At 40.5% G+C, this 11,312-nt stretch overlaps 2 protein-coding genes and 1 non-coding gene across 4 annotated transcripts; 1 reads left to right on the top strand and 2 right to left on the bottom strand.

Moving 5' to 3' along the window:
• The first annotated feature begins 1,554 nt into the window (after nucleotides 1–1,554).
• Nucleotides 1,555–2,581, top strand: LOC111799135 (DNA repair protein XRCC3 homolog). Its single transcript, XM_023682549.1, has one exon. The coding sequence runs from the start codon at nucleotides 1,609–1,611 to the stop codon at nucleotides 2,488–2,490; it is 882 nt and encodes a 293-aa protein (XP_023538317.1). The 5' UTR covers nucleotides 1,555–1,608; the 3' UTR covers nucleotides 2,491–2,581.
• A 984-nt stretch (nucleotides 2,582–3,565) lies between these two features.
• LOC111799134 lies at nucleotides 3,566–9,003 on the bottom strand. 2 transcript variants are annotated; one of them, XM_023682547.1, is made up of 6 exons: nucleotides 8,676–9,003; nucleotides 7,696–7,810; nucleotides 6,884–7,492; nucleotides 5,672–5,777; nucleotides 5,128–5,195; nucleotides 3,566–3,781 (listed from the first exon to the last, which is right to left on the bottom strand). In XM_023682547.1, exons 1-5 carry the CDS (start codon nucleotides 8,756–8,758, stop codon nucleotides 5,170–5,172), a joined length of 939 nt encoding a protein of 312 aa, XP_023538315.1. In that variant the 5' UTR covers nucleotides 8,759–9,003; the 3' UTR covers nucleotides 3,566–3,781; nucleotides 5,128–5,169. The 2 variants fall into 2 exon arrangements, with proteins under 2 accessions (XP_023538315.1, XP_023538316.1); XM_023682548.1 differs by lacking the exons at nucleotides 3,566–3,781; nucleotides 5,128–5,195 and having other exon boundaries at nucleotides 6,855–7,492.
• A 1,889-nt stretch (nucleotides 9,004–10,892) lies between these two features.
• Nucleotides 10,893–10,966, bottom strand: TRNAV-CAC. Its single transcript has one exon. It is a non-coding gene; the product is annotated as a tRNA-Val (tRNA).
• Between the last annotated feature and the right edge of the window lie 346 nt (nucleotides 10,967–11,312).

Genomic DNA, 11,312 nt, shown 5'->3' with positions numbered 1-11,312 from the left:
TTCCTTCACTCGCTTTGTCTAGAAATCGAATATTGTCGGGGACTTCCCGCAAGTATTACGTTTGTTCTTCTATCTCGACTAACCTGTCGACGTGGGACTTATTCGACTACTTGGTCATAGACATGTCTACCGATTACTTTGGAGCCAACTAGGCTCTGATACCAACTGTCACAATCGCCCTTTCTTGGCAGCGGATTTGGCAATTGTGCGGCACTCACCCTCAACACTGAGTGAATCAAGCCAACTTCAAACCACGTTGCCTACAGTCGAGCAACATGTGTTCGAACCTCGGGTCCCATTTTGAAGAGAAGATTTTAGAAAACGGGGGAGAGAAGTTTAGGAAAAAGAGTTTTGAAAGCAAGAATGAGAGAGAGATTGAGAGTGGTGTTATATAGCATGCTAGCAAAAAGGCAACAACAATGACTTAAACATTATATAAATTTTCAGGTACGGAGAATTTGACAACTAGTCACATCCCCCTATAGTACATTTTGAGGCATTTCATGTCTACAAGGCATAGCCATGACTTCGCCGAAACGTCATACTCTTAAAGAAAACAAGAAAGAAATAATACAACATGAAAGCAGTAAAAGAAAGCAGTAAAGTAGTACAAGGCAAGGGTTTCGGCGTGTCACGGGCATGCGGCCATGGGCGACATGCCTTGGTCAAGCATGACCGTGACACTCCACATGCTCAAGCAAAGTCTTTGAATAAATTAAAATATCATCAAAATATACACTAACATATTTTTCCAAATATTATCCAAAAACGTGATTAGATTAATTGATAAAAATTGAAATTGTATTCCAACTCTAAGCATCAATACAATTTTGTAAAATTGGGGCGGAAGAGGAGAAAACAAGACCTTGTAGACATGATCCCATAAAAAAAATTATGTCATTATCAAACTCTTGTTAGAATATGCGATATCACAATCCACCCACTTCGGGGCCCAGTGTGCTCACTGGCACTCTTTCCTTTCTCTAATCGATATGGGACCACCCCCAATCCACCACCCTTTGGGGCCAGCGTCCTTACTGGCACACCACCTTGTGTCTACCCCCTGGCTTTGATACCATTTGTAACGACTCAAGCCCACCGCTAGCAGATACTGTCCTCTTTGGGCTTTCCCTTTCAGGCTTCCCCTCAAGGTTTTAAAATGCGGAAGGTTTCCACACCCTTATAAATGATGGTTTGTTATCCTCCCCAACCAATGTGAGACATCATATAAGATATGAACAATCTATAAATAAAAAAAATACGTGTAGATAAGAAGATACAGAGATTTCCAAGTAAGACTCATGACAAAGAATTGAACTTCTTAAGAAGGTAGATCGAAAATATTCTTAAATTATTATTTTTTATATGATAAATAAATATTCAGAATTTTTTTTATGAAAATAAATCTAAAAATTAAGTATCAATTTTTATTATATTATGACAAAATATAATCGTTAACAACTAAATTTAGAAATTAATAAATTGGCGCTAAAACAGAAATTTATAAATTGAAAAAACAAAAACAAAAATATATCATTATGAAATGGAGGGAGCCCAAAATTCAAACCAAACCCGAGCTCCGCCCTCTCGCCCTTTCCAGAATCTGAAATGACGCCGGAAAATCTCCTCCATCTCCTTCAAACCACTCAAAAGTGCACCTTTGGATGTCCGATCATCGACCGCTCCGTCGGCGGCGGCGTCGCTTGCAACTCCCTCACCGAGATTGTCTCCGAGAGCGGCTGCGGTAAAACCCAGCTCTGCCTCCAACTCTGCCATTTCGCTCAGCTCCCCCTTTCCCTCGGCGGCCTCAACGCCTCCTCTCTCTACATCCACACCGAATTCCCTTTCCCCTTCCGCCGTCTTCAACAGTTCTCCCAAGCCTTTTCCTCTTCATACCCCCAATTTCCCAATCCCTCCGATCACATATTTGTCGAACCTGTTCACTCTGCACAACAACTGTTCGACATAATGCCTAAGATAGAATTCTTCCTTGCAAATCGAGATTCCCCTTTGCCCACCAGGCTCATTGTGATAGATTCGATCGCAGCATTGTTTCGGTCTGATTTCGATAACACCCCGTCTGATCTCAAGCGGCGATCGGCTCTGTTCTTCAAGATTTCTGGGAAGTTGAAGCTGTTGGCTAAGAGGTATTCTTTGGCTGTGGTGTTGACAAATCAGGTAGTTGATTTGATGGATTCATCTGATGGTATAAGTGCATTGAGAATTGGGAATTTGAAGTCTCTATGTTCATCGGGACGACGAGTGTGCCCGGCGTTGGGGATCGCTTGGGCTAATTGTGTTAATTCGAGATTGTTTTTGTCAAGAAATGAGGAAGTTGTTGGAGAAGGTGATGGGGTGGTGAATGGTGGTGAATTAGCACAAAGAAGAACAAGAAGATGGCTTCATGTTGTTTTTGCACCTCACTTACCTAAATCATCTTGTGAGTATGTAATCAATAGACAAGGAGTTGTGGGAGTTGAAAGCCAATGACCTCTTCCTTTCCTCCTTTCAACTTGATGGAAAGCTAGTTTTGTATGATCCATGTTTAGATTGTGTAAAGTGATTGAGTTATAAAAATTTAGATTTGTTTTCTATTTGTAAGTTGATGAAGGTTAAGTCAAAAGTATGATAATAAGGAGAGAGAAAGTACTATTGTGCAGAAATTCCGAGGCCTACCTAGCAAATATTGTTCTGCTGTCCTGCTTTTTCTTTTAGAGCTTTGTCGACTAGGGAAAGGTTTTCACACCCAGAAACACCATTTTAATGGGTGTTTCGTCGTTCTCCTCCCCAATTAATATGGGATTCTCACAATTAACCCTCCTTCGGGACTCAGCGTCCTCGCTGACACTCGTTCCTTTCTCCAATCGATGTGGGACTCCACCAAATTCACCCCTTTTGGGGCCCAGCTTCCTTATCGGCACACTGCCTTGTGTCTACCTCTTCGGGGAACAGCCTCCTCGCTGGCACATCGTCCGATGTCTGGCTCTGATAGTATTTGTAACGGCCCAAGCCCACCACTAGCAAATATTATTATCTTTGGGTTTTCCCTTTCGAGTTTTCCCTCAAGGCTTTAAAACGTGTCTGCTAAGAAAAGGATTCCACACCTTTGAAGGTGTTTCATTCTACTCCTCAACCACTGTGGGATTCTCACACAAGAAAAGAGAAAGTACAATTATGAGCAAGAAATGTGAGAATCTAAAAACAGGTGGTCGTCATGACTTAAACTCGCTCACTTAAAACTTTTTATTATTTATATGACTCTTATTAATCGTAGTTTCAAGCATTTCGATCGTGATTAAAGTCCACTATCATTGTCATTCAATCTTGTTTCTATATTAGGATAAGGAATTAGACAATAATTGTTCATCTGCACCTCAAATTTACTCTATTTTTCAAAACGTTTTAAAAAAGGTAAGAAACAACAAACGGAATTGACTATCAAATAAGTTAGTTCTTCGACAAACGAAAAACAACATTATCAAATTGGTCCAAACTAATCCAAGCTAATCCACAGCAGCTAATAAGATCGATGAGAAAATCAACACATATTTATGTATTAGGGAGGTGGCAAAATAAATAATTGCATAAAGCCTGAATCCTTATTTACACTGGCAAGTTCTCTGTAATATTTAACAGTTCATCCAGACATTTGCACTTTACAGCCACAACAATAATGAATACATACCTTATTTTCATGAATTTTGAGGTTAGGCATGGCACGGAAGAGCTCAGAAGAACATGAATGTGTTATGTTATCATTCACCAAACGCCTATTCAACACCTGTAGAGAAGCTCCAGTTCATGAAAATAAACATAATGGGCTCAATTCAGAGGTTGAAAATGGATGTAAGTAATACATTGATCATGAATATCAACTCAAGAATCACGGTTGTCCTTTCAGATGGATGAGTCGAGACTCGAAAAGGATTCAAACGTGCACCCTTGGTTTGGCTGTTGAACAGAGACGGGTTGTTAGGTAGCGAATGGTTGGTGATGGGAAAGCCGGTGGTCGGTGAATTGTGGGTTTCGATAGTAGAATGTCTTTGAAGGTAGAGGCTTTCTTCTTGTGTACCTCACCAGAGTAATCAGATAGGTGAAATCTCACATTGGTTGGATAGGAGATTGAAGCATTTCTTACAAGGGTGTGAAAACCTCTCCCTAGTAGACGCGTTTCAAAACCTTGAGGAAAAGCACAGGAGGGAAAATCCAAAGAGGACAATATCGGCGAGCGGTGAGCTTGGACTGTTACAATTAGTATCAAAGCCAAACACCGGGCGGTGTGCCAGCAAGAATGTTGGGCCTCCAAGGGGGTGAATTGTGAGATCCCACATTGGTTGGAGAGGAGAACGAAACATTTCTTATAAGGGTGTGAAAACCTCTTCCTAGTAGATATGCTTTAAAACCTTGAGGAGAAGCCTTGAAGGGAAAGTCCAAACAGGACAATATTTGCTAGCAGTGGGCTTGGGCTGTTACAAATGGTATCAGCGCCAAACACTGGACGGTGTGCCAGCGAGGATGTTATGCCTCCAAGGGGGAAGATTGTGAGCTCCCACATTGGTTGGAGAGAAGAACGAAGCATTCCTTATAAGGGTGTGAAAACCTCTCCCTAGTAGATGCGTTTTAAAACCTTGAAGGGAAGCCCAGAAGAAAAAGCCCAAAGGACAATATCTGGTAGCGGTGGGCTTTGGTTGTTACAAGATATTAAGGAGTACAGGGAGAACCAGCCACGTATCTTGTTTTCGGAAGCGAATAAAGCGGGTTTCTGCATCTTTGTTCCGAGAAGAATCTGTAGGAAAAAGGCTCATATGCTAGAGTTTAGAAGGAAGTGGCCAAGCCAATTGAGAGAGTTCCAAGTTATGAAGAGGCTAGGGGATGTTCGATTCGATTCCATGATTTTTGCTCGACTGCCATGGTAGCAGGTCGAAGGCTATCGAAAGGTTTCATGGTCTATGACGATTGCTCATTTCAAGACATGGGCAATCATAATTCTTGTTCGTCAACGACGGTTCGATGGTGACTAATAACAGCTACAATAGCACAATACCAATAACATCTCTCTTAAATTATTCCAATACTTACAATATGAAGAGGAATTTATTAAGCTCTAAGACAAAAATAAGTACATACCTGTTACCATCGAAAATGTTGCGTGTACAATGGACTCCAAGCTCAAGCCGAGTAAAAAACAATGGGCACTGCAAAGGAAACCATCATCAGCAAGATTTGCATAAGGAAACCGAAGCCATTTACGTACATACAAATCTCATAACCAAAGATTAAAATATCGATGTCGATATCAATATCAGTTTCGAACAACACAACTAATATACTTACAAAATTACAATTATACTGATATAAAAACTCGAACAACTAGAATTTTAACTTTACGGATACATCAACATTGGTCTCAACATTTTAGTTATGTAAATTAAAAAATTTATAAAAATTATTTGAACTAATAATTAAGTTATTTTTACTTCTACAGTATGTTATTAGTATTTGTATTCATATTGAGATTGATTGTTTTATGGAAATTTATACAAGATATTGGAGATGTCCGTTAATCTTTATATCGATATCGAACCCTCCAAGTATAAATAACTACATGTAAATAACATACTTAAATTTTGTAACTGAACGCTTCGTATCCTCGAGAAACTTAGAAACTCACCGATCAAGAATAGAGTCAACATCAAAGCAAGCGTAAATCGAATAGAACATGTAAGCTGAAGATGCCAGGGTCGGTATATTTGTCGCTGCTGACTCCAACCGAAGAGCTGAGACAAAATGTAGTTACAGTTACATTTCATTTGGAACCCATAAGTGCACAATTACAATGAATATTTGGAAAGGGATGTATTATTCTCAACCCATAATGCAAATAAAATGGAAGAATATGAGTTCATGCCTCATAATTTCATACAATAGTATGGGTAACCTTTCTGTAACAGCCCAAGCCCACGAGCTGATATTGTTCTAGTTGGGCTTTCCCTTCTGGATTTCCCCTCAAAGTTTTAAAACGCGTCTGCTAAGGAGAGGTTTCCATACCCTTATAAGGAATGTTTCGTTCTCCTCTCCAACTGGTGTGAGATCTTACAATCTACCCCTCTTGGGGGCCCAACGTCCTCGCTGGCACACCGCCTAGTGCCTAGCTCTGATACCATTTGTAACAGCCCAAGCCCACCGCTAGTGGATATTGTCCTATTTGGTCTTTCCCTTTCGGGCTTCCCCTTAAGGTTTTAAAACGCGTCTGCTAGGGAGAGGTTTCCATGCCCTTAGAAGGAATGTTTCGTTCTCCTCTCCAACTGATGTAGGATCTCACAATCCACCCCCCTTGGGAGCCCAACGTCCTCGCTGGCACAATGCCTGGTACCTGGCTCTAACACCATTTGTAACAGCTCAAACCCACCGCTAACAAATATTGTCCTATTTGGACTTTTCCTACCGGGTTTCCCCTCAAGGTTTTAAAACGCATTTGCTAGGGAGAGGTTTCCACACCCTTATAAACGAATGCTTCGTTCTCCTCTCCAACCGATGTGGGATCTAACAATCCACCCCCCTTGGAGGCCCATTGTCCTCGCTGGCACACCGCCTGGTGCCTAGCTTTGATACCAGATATTGTCCTATTTGGGCTTTCTATTTCGAGCTTCCCTCAAGGTTTTAAAACGCGTCTGCTAGGGAAAGGTTTCCACACCCTTACAAGGAATGCTTCGTTCTCCTCTCCATTGCAAGAAGAACTTATAGCTATATCAGTTTCATTATAAAGATAACAGCCAAAAAAAACAACTAAAAATTCTGTTTCCAATCAGAAAAGAAATTAAAAACTAACAAACAAACAAACAGAACCACGTTACCAGATTCAAGCAGCTCCCTGAATGCTCACCTGGGAAAATTTTCCACATCCTCTCTTCAAGAAGCCCGATCCCGATTTTCCTTTTTTTGTAACTTCTAAACTCGAAAAAGACCGTTTTCTTTCGTGATTTTCATTCGTAATTACAATTCGCAGGTCAGGAGCAGTCGGTGGGCTTGCTCGTCTTGCCTTCGTGGTTGTATCCATTTTGCATAGTGCATCATCTACTCCACCAAGACTTTCTTTCATATCTACAGAATTAGCAAATTTGCCACCCTTCATTTTAAAGGAATTACTCGAGCTGCAGGAAGAAGTACGATTAATTTCTTCAGTTGCTCGTTCACGTGTCTCAAACGTGTAACTTTTTGCTGAAGACCTACACACAGAGGATTCGGTTTTCGCACTATGTGGTACTTGGGATATTCCAGAGAGAAATGCAGCCAAATCATTACATTCTTCTTTATTTAGATTTACCCATCGAAGAGGCCGCTTGCCAACTTTGTCATAAGATTCTCTTAAAACAGCTTCAACATGGGAAATTTGATTTCCAATGGCTGCAATACACATTCTATGTCGTTCCAACGCATGTTCTTCACTTCTAGAACGATAGCTAACTCCGACAGCTTTCTCAAACTCTTCCAGCTAATTGGCAACAGGAAAAACAACACAGAATTATGATTATAAATCAGTGTATAAACATTGTTTCACTAGAAAAATATGACTCGTGCATATCATTTTAAGAATCCTAATTACCATCCCATTGGATTTTGGAAGATATATCAGAGTTTATGATGGCAGTAAAAGATAGAACAGATGCATTTGTTGAGTTCAATTCAGTATCCAACCTGCCATTTGGCTGTGCCAAGAGCCGTTTGTACCTCCCGGCGGAGTTCATCCAAATCATCAGAATTTAGCCCCTCTCTTTTCTCTCTTACCCATGTCCTGAATGCAAACTCCATTCTGAAATAAGAAACCAATAGAAGCATCAAAACAGGAGAAAGAAGCAATAAAGAATGTTTCCACACCCTTATAAAGAATGTTTCATTCTCCTCCCTAACCGATGTGGGATCTCACAATCCACCTCCCTTCGGGGCCCAGCTTCCTTGCTAGTACTCGTTCCCTTCTCCAATCGATGTGGGACCCCCCAATCCACACCCTTCGAAGCCCAGCATCCTTGCTGGCACACCGCCTTGTGTCCAACCTCCTTCGGAGCTCAGCCTCCTCGTTGGCACATCGTCTGGTGTCTGGCTCTGATACTATTTGTAACGGCGCAATCCCACTGCTAGCAGATATTGACCTCTTTGGGTTTTCCTTTTCAAGCTTTCCCTCAAGGTTTTAAAACGCGTTTGATAGGGAGAAGTTTCCACATCCTTATAAAGAATGCTTCGTTCTCCTCCCAACCGAGGTGGAATCTCACGGTCATCTTTTTTACTAGCTAAAGTTTAATGGCCTAGGAAATGGTTGAACAAATTAAGAAAGCAGTAGGTTCCCCCCAAAACCCCAGTAAGCATAGGGCACCTTCCCAAATGCAGCAAACAGAGAAGAAAACTTCGTTGCTGGATTAATTTAGAATCATGAACCAACCATCACTATTGTAGAAACTCAACAAAAACACAGAACATAAGCTTAATCCTATTGAAAAACATACACAGAGAGAAGAAGAAGATGAAGAAACTAAAATTAAGAACACAAAACAACCGAAAAAGATCATACACAGACAATTCCAAACTCACATAACCATTTCCAGAATCCTAAAAAATTCCACAACAAATCAATCAGACATCGGCGGAAAAACCCCAAATCAAACGAAAATTGAAAAACGTACGTATCGGCGGATTCTTGGACTTGCTCGGCGGCAGAAAAGAGCCCATCCTTCTTCCACAAATCGAAGCGATTTGCATCTAACATTTGTGGGGGGAAAAAACAGAGCAAAGATGATGAAACAACGAAGAATAAGGTGTAGAAATTCAAATATCAAAATCCCAACATCAAATTCTGTAGCAGTAAAAAGAAAAAGGTGTTGATCGTTGAGCAATTCCTCTGATCGGTGCTTGAGCGAAGCAAGAACAGAGACGAATACAAAGAGCCAAGGCTCACACAGACGTGAGACAACAATGGAGCTCTCTCGGTTGTTGATTCTTTCCCGCACAATTCCCCACCCCACTTTCTAAAAAAAGCTAATAATTAATAGAAAGAGACTGAAATTTATAAATAAATAGCTCCATAATAGTCCTCTGTCCACGGACCTAGCTCTCATGGGTTTACTCCGTGACAAACCGTAGATAATATTCCAAAATTAGCCAATGTGAAACTTTCATCATTCAACACACTTAGCTCTCATGGGTTTGCTCTGTGACAAACGTAGATAATATTCCTAAATTAGCCAATGTGAAACTTTCATTATTCATCATTCAACACCTCTCCTCCAACAAATTATACCTACCCTTAATCTAGACTCCTTTTTCTTTTGGAGTCTTAGTCATTTTCAAGGAGGCTCGACTTCTTTTCTTTTGGAGTTCTTTGTTCAACATCGGAAGATTTACTCATCTAGTGACACGACTAAGTTTAGGGCATGACTCTGATACCATGTTAGGTTGAATGGCACTGTGAATTTAACTTTAATTATAAATTTTATTTATTAAATATGATTCGATATACCGTAACAAAGTCAACACGAACATTATACTCCTCAATTTTCTTCAAATATGAGAGTATGAATTAATGCTTTGAACTGGAATCACATTAGTGTTTTTATAAATGTTTGAGCCAGACCTCTCCCAGTTGAGACCTTAGTGTAAGTGTAAAGTGATGTGAACTTGGGGGCCTCTAGTGTGAACCTTATATTCCACCCAGAAAGGTGAAAAACTGGGGGCGGTGAAAGTCCGAATTAGAAAACCAAACCTTATATTCCACCCAGACAGGTGAAAAACTGGGGGCCTCTAGTGTGTGAGACTGACTAGCGTGATAACCAACTACACCTCCCAGAAAGTCTGAATTATTGCTTTGAACTCTGAATCAAAGCTCTTATTTAGAAAAGAAGGTGAAAGTCCGAATTAGAAAACACTCTTATTTAGAAAAGAAGGTGAAAGTCCGAATTAGAAAACCAAGAAAACCAAACCTCATCTAGCGTGATAACCAACTACACCTCCCAGAAAGTCTGAATTATTGCTTTGAACTCTGAATCAAAGCTCTTATTTAGAAAAGAAGGTGAAAGTCCGAATTAGAAAACACTCTTATTTAGAAAAGAAGGTGAAAGTCCGAATTAGAAAACCAAGAAAACCAAACCTCATCTAGCGTGATAACCAACTACACCTCCCAGAAAGTCTGAATTATTGCTTTGAACTCTGAATCAAAGCTCTTATTTAGAAAAGAAGGTGAAAGTCCGAATTAGAAAACACTCTTATTTAGAAAAGAAGGTGAAAGTCCGAATTAGAAAACCAAGAAAACCAAACCTCATTTTCTTAATGTCTGAGCCAGGTTCGAACGAACTGGGGGCCTCTAGTGTGTGAGACTAGCGTGATAACCAACCACACCACCCAGACAAGTGAAAATTTGAATTGAATTATTGCATTGAATTCAGGTTCGAACTGGGGACCTCTAGTGTGTGAGACTAGCGTGATAACCAACTACACCACCCAGAAGTGAAAGTTTGAATTATTGCATTGAACTCGAATCAACACTCTTATTTAGAAAAGAAGGTGAAAGTACGAATTAGAAAACCAAACTTCATTTTCTTAATGTTTAAAAGCCCAAGTTCGAACTCGGGACCTCTAGTGTGTGAGACTAGCGTGATAACCAACTACACCACCCAGATAGGTAAAAACTTGGGGACCTCTAGTGTGTGAGAGTAGCTACACCACCCACCTCTAGTGTGTGAGAGTAGCGTGATAACCAACTACACCACCCAGACAGGTAAAAGTTTGAATTATTGCAGAAAAGAAGGTGAAAGTCCGAATTAGAAAACCAAACCTCATTTTCTTAATGTCTGAGCCCAAGTTCGAACTAGGGACCTCTAGTGTGTGACCAAACCTCATTTTCTTAATGTCTGAGCCCAAGTTCGAACTAGGGACCTCTAGTGTGTGAGACTAGCGTGATAACCAACTACACCACCCAACCTCACCAACTATACCAAAGTTGAAAGTCGAATCAACACTCTTATTTAGAAAAGAAGGTGAAAGTCCGAATTAGAAAAACCAAACCTCATTTTCTTAATGTCTGAGCCCAGGTTCAAACTGGGGACCTCTAGTGTGATAACCAACTAGACACAGGTGAGCGTGATAACCAACTACACCACCCAGACAGGTGAAAGTCTAAATTAGAAAACCAAACCTCATTTTCTTACCCAGACAGGTGAAAGTCTGAATTAGAAAACCAAACCTCATTTTCTTAATGTCGACTAGTGATAACCAACTACACCACCCGGTGAAAGTCTGAATTATTGCTTTGAACTCGAATCAACACT

The sequence above is a fragment of the Cucurbita pepo genome, chromosome LG07 (assembly GCF_002806865.2).
Source record: "Cucurbita pepo subsp. pepo cultivar mu-cu-16 chromosome LG07, ASM280686v2, whole genome shotgun sequence".
NCBI lineage: Eukaryota > Viridiplantae > Streptophyta > Magnoliopsida > Cucurbitales > Cucurbitaceae > Cucurbita > Cucurbita pepo.
This window is presented reverse-complemented; position numbering and strand designations above follow the sequence as displayed.

What these genes read in the sequence shown, in the direction of transcription:
- LOC111799135 (XM_023682549.1), top strand. Translation starts at nt 1,609, where the DNA reads ATGACGCCGGAAAATCTCCTCCATCTCCTTCAAACCACTCAAAAGTGC.
- LOC111799134 (XM_023682547.1), bottom strand. Translation starts at nt 8,758, where the DNA reads ATGTTAGATGCAAATCGCTTCGATTTGTGGAAGAAGGATGGGCTCTTT. An exon ending in TTGGCACAGCCAAATGGCAG is followed by an intron (nt 7,493 to 7,695) that starts GTTGGATACTGA and finishes GTTGCCAATTAG; the next exon opens with CTGGAAGAGTTTGAGAAAGC. An exon ending in GATGTGGAAAATTTTCCCAG is followed by an intron (nt 5,778 to 6,883) that starts GTGAGCATTCAG and finishes ATTTTGTCTCAG; the next exon opens with CTCTTCGGTTGGAGTCAGCA.